This window comes from Oxyura jamaicensis, chromosome 3 (assembly GCF_011077185.1).
Source record: "Oxyura jamaicensis isolate SHBP4307 breed ruddy duck chromosome 3, BPBGC_Ojam_1.0, whole genome shotgun sequence".
Lineage (NCBI taxonomy): Eukaryota > Metazoa > Chordata > Aves > Anseriformes > Anatidae > Oxyura > Oxyura jamaicensis.
This window is the reverse complement of record NC_048895.1, coordinates 17,360,470-17,373,509: the sequence shown is the minus strand read 5'-3', so window position 1 is coordinate 17,373,509 and position 13,040 is coordinate 17,360,470. Positions and strand designations below refer to the sequence as shown.

The 13,040-nt window shown below is 46.6% G+C and overlaps 1 protein-coding gene across 2 annotated transcripts in view; it reads left to right on the top strand.

Moving 5' to 3' along the window:
* VIT (vitrin) overlaps window positions 1-13,040 on the top strand; it is a 51,792-nt gene extending 38,752 nt beyond the window's left edge. For both annotated transcript variants that reach the window (XM_035319896.1, XM_035319895.1), the window contains exons 14-19: window positions 4,036-4,098; window positions 5,897-6,044; window positions 6,624-6,727; window positions 7,238-7,464; window positions 8,981-9,494; window positions 9,835-13,040. In XM_035319896.1, coding sequence (XP_035175787.1) covers window positions 4,036-4,098; window positions 5,897-6,044; window positions 6,624-6,727; window positions 7,238-7,464; window positions 8,981-9,494; window positions 9,835-10,013 — 1,235 coding nt within the window. In that variant the 3' untranslated portion in view covers window positions 10,014-13,040. The remainder of the gene's footprint in view (window positions 1-4,035; window positions 4,099-5,896; window positions 6,045-6,623; window positions 6,728-7,237; window positions 7,465-8,980; window positions 9,495-9,834) is intronic.

The window sequence follows — 13,040 nt, the reverse complement described above, 5'->3', positions numbered from 1 at the left end:
AAAAAAAATTTTAGCAGGATCAAGAGACAGGAACTAGACTTGAGTAACGCTTAACCAGACACAGTTAGCAACTGCAGGTCCCTATATTGACCTTATTTAAGGGACCCCTTTCCTTAGGAACATTTAAAGCAGACTATGCAAAGTAGATGGTGATTCATCACAGGGCATTCTTACAAGGAGCTGGACGATCCAGTGCAAGATATCTTTTGCATCACCAGTTATGTTGAGAGGGCTGTGCTGTGCTGGTGGTCCTTGCAAAGACCATTCCCTTGAACGCTCTGCTCACTTCAAAGCCCAGGCGTGACTAATCCTCGTGCTGGCTGCTATGAGCAGCACTGCCCATTTGCATTAGCTTGCAAATCCAGTGTCAGCAGTGGTGGCTGTTTAGTCAAAATTTGCATCATCCCAAACAGGAACAGATTTCCCTTCTCTAGCAGTGGTACTCTAAGCCAGAGAGAGGATGTGTTTCTATCTGTTAGAACTTAAGTCTTCAGTGTGTTTATTTAGAAAAAGCTACTGTGTTGGGCCAGTAGTACAGAGGGGCATTTTGAGACAGCAAATGACAGATTGCATTAAATGTAGTGAAAGGTTGGGTGTGGGAGAAGGGATGTAGTATTAATAGTTTCTCAGAAACTGAAGTGCCTGTGCGATAAAGTCTGATGAATTCAGATTGTCACATCAAAGGACTGGTTTCTGGCGCACATCTAGTTGCTGCTGTCTTACTGAAATGAATGGGAAGTTTAATAAGCATGGACAGCTGTGACAATCAGTGAAGGGAACTTTAATTAGCATAGAGTAGGCTGCCCATGCACTGAGCTGAAATTCCCATGGCAATAACAACATTAAATTGGACTGGCAGAGCAGGGAGGCCCGCAGACACTGACCACATCCCCAATTAGTGGGGAAGGTTATTTGGCGGGTGACCTTATTGTTACACCAAGCATAAATCAGGCTGCTGACCCACAGCCTTAGGAAAGGGGAATGGCATTCCTAAGGGCAAGAACAAGAAGAGCCGTGCTGCCCACGCGTGGGCTTGCCGTGCTGATGGGGCTCACATCAGCTTTGCGCCCGGGTACGAACTGCAGATTTTATTGGGCACAGATAGATGCATGAGGCAGATAGCTATGAATTTACTTCCCCATACCATTTGGTTGCTTGAATGAAAGGCACATGTTTATATCTAATGCCACGACAGCACTAAATCCACCTACTTTATGTTCTTCACGTAAGGCAGGTACAGGGAGCTGCACGTACGTGGTGCCAGGCTGGCACATGCTGGGCACTGTGAGGTGGAGTGCGGCGCTGGTCTGCTGCTGAGGAAACGTCCCATTTCTGCCTGATTAAAGGCCACGCTGGAGCACACACAGTCATGAGGGCAAGCTGCCGACTATTTCAGGTTTTAAAGAAAAAAGCACAGTCATTTTCCTCTGCTTGACAAGGAGAGGTTATGCACAGCTCCAAGTCATTGCTTCCTTTGTCTTTTTCACATTGCCCATCATTTCCACACCAGTTCCAAGCACCACAACCAGCGCTGCCAGCAAAAAAGCCATCACCTTCCTGCCACCCTGTGCCTCCTGCCAGCCCAGGCACCCACATGGCTGGGGCCAAGCAGCACCACAGAGTGGCCCCAGCCCACTGACAGCTGCTGTCCTTCCTCCTGGCTTCAGCTTGCTTCTTTTACTCTCACTGGTCTGAGAGAGCACGGGGCCACTAGCACTGAGCACCCCAGAAACAGGGTGTGATCCTGTGTGTGATCCAGCATGACCCTCGGGCAGGAGCAGTGCTTACACACGCACCCCTTACACACCCGCTCCCCTGTGGGTAGCCAGGCCCATGTCCTCATCACACCTACAGGCCCTTACACCCTCACCGGCTGCTGGGTGGAAACAGTTCCACTGCCCCCGGCCCCTCCAAAAGGCAGGAAGGGGCCAGATCTAAGAGCAGCAAAAGGAAGAGTTAAGTTAACCCAGGTCTTTTGCTTGGCCCAGAATTAAGCATTCACATCTATTCAGAAGAAACTCAGCTCTTGAAAGATGGACCAATCTTTATTTATTTATATATATGCATATATATATATAAACATTATTAGGCAAGGCAAAGGAACCAGAAGCTGTGTTTATTTGGCCAGAGTTCTTTGGCAAATGTTTTCTCCAACCTCTTCTTAGAATTAATTCTCAAATGAACCAGACAAATAAATAATTTGCTAGCATTTGCCATAATTGAACTAGGACTAGTCTTTGTGCCCTTTTCCTGTCTCATTCATACATGAACACCTGGGCTCCTGCACAAGTGAACTCCTGGGCACCTCCCAGCCAGCTCAGCATTCTGTCCCAGTGGCGGGCAACAGCAGATGCCTGGGGTGAGCATGGCAGAGGGTGATCATATAGTGATGCAGCTAGCAGGTCTGGTTAGTCCTTGCAGGAGAAGGTACTTTCCTCTCTGGCAGCTAAATTTAGAAATTTAGAATTTAGAAATGAGAAGCCAAGGCAAGCCAGTAATGCCACTACAGCATGCTAGAGCCTCCTCACGGGGAATCAGGCATCAGATCAGACATCAGTCAGGCAGAGAGTATAAAGCCTTAAAAAACTTGGTCCCCAACCCAAAATTATGCAGAGTTTTCACCATGAAGGTGGGAGGGCTCAAAGCAGTTATATTTTTGTGTTTGCCTCCAGGAGAGGTGGATCATTAAACATAACTGGAATGGAAGTTGGACTGGTGGGAGCTGGAGCTTGTGTTTCCCCCCATTTTCCTGAACATTCCCTGCATTATTACAGCTCAGTCATTAGTATTTTCAACAACCAGCTCAGGTGGTCCAGGACCTCAGAGCTGTTACAGCTCCTGTCAGGTTTTGGTGGTGCTCTTTGCTTCCCACTCTCATGCTAGGGTTGCTGGAGACTGACTGCCATGGAGAGAAGCCCTGCAGCACCTTGCATCTTCTCAACTTCTTTTCTATACTAAGTTCACTCTTTCTGAAGTTACCTCTCTGCTGCCTCTCTCTCAACTCAGTACTCTTTCCTTGACTTGTTGATGAAGATTTAAGGAAGTCTTCCTCTTACTCCTTTTATACAAACAATATGCAGCTTGCAGAAATAACTATTTTGACAAACCGCTTCCTTGGTGAGTGTTTGGTTTGGGGCTTGTGTGATCATTGCTGCCTCTTTTAAGGATTATCCCAGATAAATCCCACTAATCTCACCATGCTCTAGTGAAAAGGAGCAGCTTTTTGTCTTTGCTTGGGAGTGAGATGCTGCATGGTTGGAGACACCTCCCTAGACATTCAAGACATGGGTGAAGTTCAGCATTTTCAAACCCTTTAAAATCAGAAATCACAACTCCCTGTGACTCAGAGCGTCTCACAAAGACACAAACTCATGTTCCCAAGGCTGTAGCATACAAACATTTCAGCTGGGGCCTCACCTAAAATCCACTAATAACTAGTGAGACTGTTTCCCATGACTTTGCTATAGATCACCACCCTTTACTATTTCTCTGTTCTTTCCAAACAAACCCAGCCTCCATGAAGCACCTGAAACCCCATGGCTCACTTTGTTTCCCTCACCATAACGCGGTGAGCTGTGGTGTTGCCCATGCCCTCTTCTCCAGGCAGAAAACAGATATGCCAAAAACATTGCTTGTCTGCTTCTAGCATTGTGCAGCTCCTTGCAAATGGCCAGCAAAATGCAGGTGTTGTGGCAGCTCTGTTCGCAGCAAGGAGGCTGGCTCACAGAGTCAAACAGCCAAAAACCACTCTCTGGTTCAGCATTCACGGCAGTCTATCCACTGGGACACATTTTGGTGGCATTTCTAGAAATACCTGGGCTCTTGTTTAACCAGGAGCCACCCTAGAGGTGACACAGGTGGAAAACAAAAGTTCCCAGGATGTGCAGTCTGCCCTTGCATCCCTCTCACATTTACCAGCCTCAGGCCATGGGGTGTTGGGCAGCGGCCGGGGGCTCCCTGCACATGCCCCCGCTCTCCCCCAGAGCCAGGCAGCCCCCGGCACGCCCTGACTGAGCCTTCCCTCCATATCTCTAGGCTTCGCTTCAAAGGAGGACCTGAACCCGAAGCCACTGGAGGCGACCTCCCAGGGGAACCCAAGTATGTACATCAGAATTAATTTCATAATTAAGCAATGCTATTTTATTAATTACCTGTTACTAGAATGCATTCAAATTAAATAGCAACAGAGAAGTTTTGAAGAATCCCAAGAAACTCAAGGAACGCGTTTTCCTCCAAGGAGGACTGGCGACCGATCTCCTCTGACGGATGCAGTGAGGTTTTGCTTCTGTAGGAACAGGAGCACAGCCGAGGTGTGGCTTACCTGGGTGGCAGACGATGGCTGCTCACTGTTCTCTCTTCTAGGGCGAGTGCCGCTCCATGATCCTGGGGCCCGCAGCTTCTCCAGGGCTGTGGCCAGGGGTGGATGAGCAAGCTCTGCTGACCATGCACTCCTTTGGCAATGCGAGCTCAGGCACCCTTCCCGCTGCAGAGGATGGGAGGGAAAAAAACACCTAAGAAAGGGACTCAGTGAGAAGAGAGGGTCTGCAACCTGGTGGGGATGCAGAAGGAGCATCAAGGAGCCTTCAGTTTGAGAATGGAGTTGTTCCCTGCTCTGAAAAGCAAACTTTGCACAGCTCTTCATAATTAAAAGGCAGCTTTGCCCATTAACTCATCTTGAGGTGGGGCCCAGAAGAGAAGGTGAAAGGGAAAGCAAACTGCAGTTGCAGAGGTGGGGTCGTTTTCCTCCTCCTCCCAGGAAGCCTCCCTGAGGAGGGGGCCTCACCCTCCCGCTGGCTCCCAGGACCTCCCGTGCCCACCCTCCCGCAGCTGAGTCTCGCAGCACTTGAGGCTCAAGGACTTTACATTACACGCTAGCCCAAACATCCTATATGCTAAGGCGCTCAACCTAATGCTCCTAATATATATTTTTTTCCCCATCAAAGAAAGTCAAATACACCTAAAACTGGTACAGAAATAAGGGAGAGCAGAAAACAGAAAGGATCTACCCTTGCAGACCCTCACTGCAGGAAAGCAGAGCTCAGTACAGCTCCCTGCAGAGCAGGCGTAGGATGCTGTCTTGCAGAGTCCTGATGATGTCCAAGCGCAGCAATACTCCTGCTGTCCGCATCATCTCCAGGAATTAAGTTGGAGCAGGCACATAAATCTCTGCATGCTCAGCCCCTGTTGGCTGAGAAAATTCCACTTTCCATGTATACATTGCATGATGTACTTCCCTTTTAAGGCCAGGAAATTCAGAAAAATTTGGACGTTAATTGAGGTATTATTTGTTGCGAGTTCCCAGCCTTGCCTCACTATCTGCTGTGAAAGAACATAGTTCTCCGTCACGCTTCTATAATTCAGCATTATTAGAATTAGAAAAACAGACAGCTATGGGAGAAAAAAATTGAAAGTAATGAGACAGGAGGCAGTTGCATAAGCCGATAGGAACAATTGGCACTTTGTTGCCTTCGGGCTATCTAATGATTAAAACACTATTTTGGAGAGTCTGATTGGTAGGAGGCACCATCGGAGAGAAATCAAGAGATGCAGACGGCAGGAGAAAACGTTAGTGCTCTAGTTAAGCCAAATGTTTGATCTCACTCCGGGTCACGGTCCAGCTGCCAAGTGATTCACCACTAACATGCAGAGAAGTAAGAGCGGGCTGGTAGGCACTGCAGGCAGCACTTGCAGAAACACAAAGATCAGGCTCATCCATGTCATTAACAGAAGGTGTTTGGGTACAGGCCTAGGTTTTCTACAATTACTTTTAGCTGAGTGAGGCAACACCCAAAAGTGCTGTTGCATGCACACAGGCAGAAGTACAGCTGTACTTTGTGCGAAGAACAGCTATAAAAAGGACCAAAAATATTTTACATACTTCTGTCTCTCCCCTCAGGTTGCAAGGTTGACTTGTCCTTCTTAATGGATGGGAGCTGGAGTATCGGTAAACGCCGCTTCCAGCTCCAGAAGCAGTTCCTCAGTAACGTGGCTCAAGCCCTTGGCATTGGCATTGCTGGGCCCCTGATGGGCATCATCCAGTATGGGTAAGGGCTGCTTCTGCACCAGCTCACCTGCACCCAGACAGGCCAGGGCAGGGCAGAGCAGCGAGGTCATCCAACTTTTCACCTCTACTGCTGCCTAAGATCGAACATGATCCAAAATTACACCCATGGTGGCCTTTTCAACAGATGTTGAGACAAGCACAAACAAACATGCATTCATGTGCAAGAGGCTACAGACCTAGCTCTGTTTTGTTATCGCCACAAACAAGAATTACAGGATTTGGAGATGCTTGTTGCTGAAACACTATCTAAAACCCCACTAGAGTGGCCTCCTTGATAGCTTAAATTCTCACTCACATTCATGGCATGGGGGCATTTTGTTGTCAGTGCTGGTGCTCCGATCCTGAGGCCTCTACTGTGGCTGTGCATTAACCTGAGCTGCATGAGCTGACCAGCCCTGACATGGGAGAAACCCCAAAGGGAACAGGGCACAGTCATGCCAGGTAGTAGCATCACCCTGCCTTAACAGCAGGTAGCACAGGCAGCTCCTACAACTCCTGTACTTCCATATGTAAGGCAAAAAAGCTGACGTGCTTCTTATTTCTTCTTTTGATCTGCTAGTGATGACCCTTCCACAGAATTTAACCTAAAAACTTATGCCAACCCCAAGGACCTAAGAAACGCCATTGAGAAAATCCCACAGAAAGGCGGACTTTCCAACGTTGGTAGGTGACATGTTGCATGCACGGCCTCAGCTCGGGGAGGGCTCCGGGGCCTTGAGCAAGACCATGCCTCGTTACCAGGTGTGGAGGCCACAAGCAATTGGGCCTGGTGCTGGGGCAGGGCTGGCTGGAGCACACACTCTGGCTGTGATGCGCCTTCCTTGGTTCAGGCTACTGTGAGTCTGTCATGAGTGACCAGGATCTACCTTTCTCCTTGTGGGCAGGTCCCACTGATGCATTGGTAGTCACCTCCAGCCACTGTGGGACACCAGCTGGGGGTGAACTGGTCTTGGCACAGCTGCCAAGAGGGTTCAGGAGGTGCTGGCAACAGCAGTAGTGCTCACACAGCCCCAGAAACTGCTTCCCCCGGTTCTCAGCATGACTCTAACACTTGGGCCTGCACTCCGTCCACCATTTCATGAGTAGGTTGTTCATATCCCCAGAGCATCAGGCATCACCAGACAGAGCACTGCCATCCCTGTAACTCATCCTCAATCTCCTCTTTCTTTCCAGGAAAGGCACTTTCATTTGTTAACAAAAACTTCTTTTCGGATGCTAATGGAAACAGAGGCGGAGCACCCAATGTGGTCGTGGTGATAGTGGATGGGTGGCCAACCGACAGAGTGGAGGAGGCCTCCAGGCTGGCTAGGGAATCGGGGATCAACATTTTCTTTGTCACTATTGAAGCAGCTGCTGAAAATGAGAAGCAGAATGTTATCGAGCCAAACTTTGTGGACAAGGTACTTACTGGGCTGGGCTCTGGCTGGAGGCTTGGCTTGGACTCAACCTGGAGATTTCATTAAGGTCCCTCTCACAGGAGATTTCTGAATGTCCAGCAGCATGACAAAGCACAAGCACAGCCTGAGCTTTCTGTGCGTCTCCCACCTGGCAAAGGCTGGGAAGCCCTGACAACCCAGTGCCCTTGCTGCACTGACAAGCAGGTCCCACACATACCAGGGCTGGGACACTCTACACACAGTCACATCTCAGTTGTTAGCCACACCGGACAGCTCAAGCATTTTGTTTCCATGGTTGAGCTGGTTTTTTTTTCCTCTGTTATTTATTTCTGCTGCTATGAACTCTTGGAAAAGGAGCAAATCCCTGTCATGTGCAGAAAAACAAAACAACAACAAACAAACAGATCACAAGCCTTGCACTACTTGCATTTGGCAATGATGGTAGTTGCCTGCTCAGTAGTGCCTCAGGACAAGCTGGCACAAGGTTATGGCAGGAGGCATCTACCAAGTGCCAGACCTGCCTGAGCTCAGGAAGCAGGGTTGAGTTATCTGTTATTTTCAGAAAACAGACTCCTGTCTGAGCCACGCTACTCTGCCATGAAATAATTTCCAATGAGTTTCAGGGCTGTTCCAGGGAGCTCCACTGTCTCTGGTCAGCATTTAGACTGTAGCGTTATTTGCATTTACTTTTCAAAAGGGCAAAGGGACAACAAGTCTCTGTGAACCTGCCAGAGTGCACAAGTGGTAGAGGTGATTCAAAATAGGTAAACAGGAAATGGTGACCTGACACAGCTGAATCGTGACACTAAAATAGCCCACCAGACCCCCACATTTCCCCCCCTCCCTGCTCTGTGCTGCCCCTACTTCCTAACTACACTCACTTGATTCCCGCTGATCCTCCAACAGCTTCCCTCAGATCTGCTCCCTACATATATTCAGTTATAAAGATTAAAAATATATTTTTTATTGCTATCTTCATGGGCTTTTTGCATTGCTTGTTCCTTTTTTTTTCTGCTTAGAAGAGAGGAGAAACCAATTTCAGCCTCAGGTTTCAGATCAAGGCAGCAGGCAAAACTCTGTCAGCAGGCAAAACTCTCCTGGTTGGCCTGACCCCGGGAAGGTAGGAGCTGACATTGCTGTCTAGCAAATAAATGGGCTCCCAGGCTGAGCCATGCTAACAGTGGCTCTGTAATTTGGATACTTTCTCTGCAAACAATATAACTTATCTAAAAAAGCTTGACAGGTGGCAAATCTGGTTATTACACTTCTTTCATGGCTATAATATCAGCTCCTTCCCACAGTTTTTTAAAAAAGGGCAGAAAAACCTGGCTCCTTAGACAAGCATCTGTGATGTTACATTGACGTCATTTCCCAGGGAAGCAGATGGTGACTGGAGGAGAGGCCACTTCAGACTCCAGCATCACTCTTTCCAGGAGCCTAAATTTACAGTTTAGCTAAAATCCCAGCTGAAGCAGGCAGACTGAATTTCCACTGCATTCATACTTGTGGTGTTTTGCAGGCAGTGTGCAGAACAAATGGTTTCTACTCCATCAGCGTGCCCAGTTGGTTTGGTCTACACAAGATAGTGCAGCCCCTGGTGAAGCGGGTCTGTGACACCGACCGGCTGGTGTGCAGCAAGACGTGTCTCAATTCAGCTGACATCGGCTTCGTGATCGACGGCTCCAGCAGTGTCGGCACCAGCAATTTCCGCACTGTCCTCCAGTTTGTAGCCAACATCAGCAAGGAATTTGAGATTTCGGACACCGACACCCGCATCGGAGCTGTCCAGTACACGTATGAGCAACGACTTGAGTTCAGCTTTGACAAGTACAGCACTAAGCAGGATGTGCTGAGTGCTATCAAAAGGATCAGTTACTGGAGTGGAGGGACCAGCACGGGGGCAGCCATCAGCTACACCTCCGAGCAACTGTTCACCAAATCCAAACCCAACAAAAGGAAGATCATGATTCTCATTACAGATGGCAGGTCTTATGATGATGTCCGAGTGCCAGCCATGGCAGCTCACCAAAATGGTAAGCTCTTCTATTGCTATCTACTCTTCCTCAACAATTCCACATTTATCCAGGTCAGAGGAATACGGTTTGCTATGATGCAAAGGCACTGGAGGAACCTTTGTGAAGAAAGCATGGCACCTCATTCTGGTGCTCTAAACAAGCTTTAAGCAAGACCAGCTTCTGTTCTCTATCTGAATGAGAAACTTCCAAAAAAATCACGCAAATATAGAAAGATGCCACTATTCACTACCCATTTTTAAGTGGCCCAGTAACTACATTTGCACTATTGGTGTTAACCAATTGAATTTAATGCAATGAAAACTATTATGCTCATTCTTATCTCTGTGTTTCTTTCCAGGAGTTATAGCTTACTCCATTGGAGTTGCTTGGGCTGCTCAAGATGAACTGGAAGCCATTGCAACAGATCCAGATAAGGAGCATTCCTTCTTTGTGGATGAATTTGACAACCTCTACCAATTTGTTAATCCACTCATCCAAAACATTTGCACAGAATTTAATTCACAGCCACGGAACTGATGGAGTGGAACAAGGCAGGATCCTTGGGCATCATGATGAAGGCACACAAAATGCTACTGGAGTAATGTCAGCCCTGAGCTCAAGAAACACCAGAATTGGCTTTCTCTGGCACTTTCCTGTTAACAAGGTTGATTGCATCCCTATGTATGATAATGCTCTGTGTAGGCAGTTGATTTTTATTTTTTTTTCCTGCAGGCTTCAGAACCTCCGGTTTGGATGGATAGTGAAAGAGGAGGAATTAAATGGAGGTGTTGGAAAAGCTACTTCTGGTATAGATCCCCAGATTATCTGATTCCCATCTCTGGGCACACACAGGCTTTTGTTCCAGGGTTTCACAGCACATCACTGATACCACAGTATTGTTGGACAACCCATAAACCCTGAGGACCTGGTCTTAGCACCCTCACCCTTTAAGATGTGCCACCTGCTTCCTGGGGGGCCAGGTCCTTTCAGGGAGCAGCAACGCTGCTCAGCTACTGTGGCAGAAGCACCTCCACATGACACCGCCTGTCACCCACCATACAGGTCAGGACTGAAATCCCAGACACAAACTGGGAAGTTAAACTTCAGCTAGTGTAAATTCAAGTATTGAGATTTATCCAAACCCAGAGACTGGAAAACCAGCAAGAGGCCAGAGTCAAGCTGTGGGATCTGCAACCATTTAGCAGTCCAGTAAAGCTCCAGATCCACACAGCAGCCAACACACAGGAGCTGGAATCTAATCTCCCACAGCACTGCATTACAATGTGGTTAAATAAAAGAAATAACCTTATCCCCTTAGCTCACTGGCTCCACTTCGCCATGTAGCTCACGGCCTTCTGTATAGCAGGAGAGCTGCAGAGGCAGAAGAGGCTCCTTTGACAAAATTGTGGGTTTAGGCTTCACACTGTCTGAAAGGTGTTTGAGACCCCTACTGCTCTATCATTAAACTATGGCACAGTTAGAACATCTTACAGCAGTCTTTAGTGTGGGAAATTATTTGAGAGCCATTAAAAAGAATTAAAAGGAAAGTATCTTAAAGTTCTGTATTATACAGTAGGAAAAGCAGTATTTCTAAAATTTAAAGGCATCCTTTTCTGAAGTTGGGGTGGACTTCTGTTTTATGGATTGCTTTCAAAATATACTTTCTACAGCCCTGAGTTATTCAGAATTCACGATTGTTTCTTATGTGAAGAGGTAGCCACACCACTGATCAGCAACAGGAGGAATGACACATTAAGAGGGTCTAAAGACTTGCACTGCAGTTAGAAGGCAGCAGTTACTGGTTATGTTTCCATCCACTGTCATTTAAGAAAATACATTCCTTAAGTAAAAGTTACAGAAGGAAAGGGATGATGTTTCACTGCCAGTAAAAATGTGCATGTTCGTGCACCTTATGGCAGTAAGAGCAACACAACACATCAGGCTGGTAGAAATAACAGGAAATTGGAAGAAATTAAAGCTCAAATTTCATATCTTACTCACAAACCAGATTTTTCATAGCCTTAACAGTTTTAATAAATAACCGTGACCCGGGATGTTATTATTCACATAAAAAACTAATTGAAGTAAGTTGCCAAAGGAGTCTGCTTTCTGTCAACAAAATGTACACTATCTTTCAAATCTTTGTTTGGAAATATAACTGAAGTAGCTTAAAAATTACCAGTGAAGTAACCATAATTCATATTAACAGACAGCCACTTCTACATGATCTCCCTAGCATAACAACATAAGCCAGGCTAGGGTCCTTTCACGAGGAGCTCCAACCATTACTACCAAAAGCAATACTGGATGAAGCAGTGGTTTTACACAGGGATGGTTCATACCTGCCTCTTTGAGAAGAAACATTCAGTTCTAGCTTTAAATGAACTTTATCAATATGATAATGCTACCATGCTACCTTCACTGCCAGCGTCCAAAAAAAAAAAAAAAGCAAAGCAAAGGCATAAAAGATATTTGCGCACACAGTTTTTAACACTAACCTGTGCTGCAGCACTTCCCCAGCAATAGCCTCTTGGCTTGACAAAACTAATGATTAAGGATAGACAGTTATAGAGGAGCAGCCCTGATAGCCCCATCTTCAGACCCACTTCCCTCACCACTGTTCTGCTGTTCATCCTCTGTCAACAAGGAATATTACATGGGCTGGACAAACCCAACAAGTACATCAGATTTACTGGGGACTTTAATTCAGATGCTAGATTTATCATCTGATAAATCTATCATCTCACCCCATTTGCTTGGGGTTTAATTTGCAGCTAGCTGAGAAGGCGGCCTAGGCCTTAACTTCTAACTACTCTTAAGATTGTAGCTTATTTTTTAATGCAACAGCTTATCACTGCATATTGATTTCCATACTGGCCCTACCCTTGCAGCACAGGAGACTGGCAGTCCTCCACGGGTGCTCCCAGAGGCTGTGCCTGTGCTCCCCCGAAAGCACAGCACAGATGGCCAAGGCATTAGAACAGCTGGAGCCACAGGTGTTCTTTAGGACAGACATTTCAACTTTTACTGAAAGCTTAAAGCAACAACAGAAAAGTTGGGGAGCTATCTTCCACAACAAGCATTTATTAAGGGCACAGCAGGGTTTGTTGTTTAAATGGTTTGCCTTAACCTTAGAGAACACCCATGGTGCTCAGTTGCCAACCAGCAGTTTTATTAAGTTCTTGAGATGACCTTGAAATTAATTTTTCATCTCCCATCTAACCCAAGATGCTCTACCCATAAACACTGTAACCTCAAGTGTAATCCTCAGAAGCTGCCAGAATGACCTTCCTTCGACACAAGTGTGGATCAGCACAAATGCACTCCTCTAACCCTTTGCCTTTCATAGCAATGAAAATACTCATCACTCATCTACTCAAGTCTCTAAATAATATTAAAAAACAGCTTCATAGATGTTTGAATGGGGTATATTTGTTTGGAGAAAGCAGCAGAACTCTTTTTGTAATGTATACAAGCTGTTTTGAGCTTCTCAATACAAGTTGCTATATCTTTTGCAATAAAAATGTCCCAAAGGCATACAAAGTACGTCACCTCATGTAATTA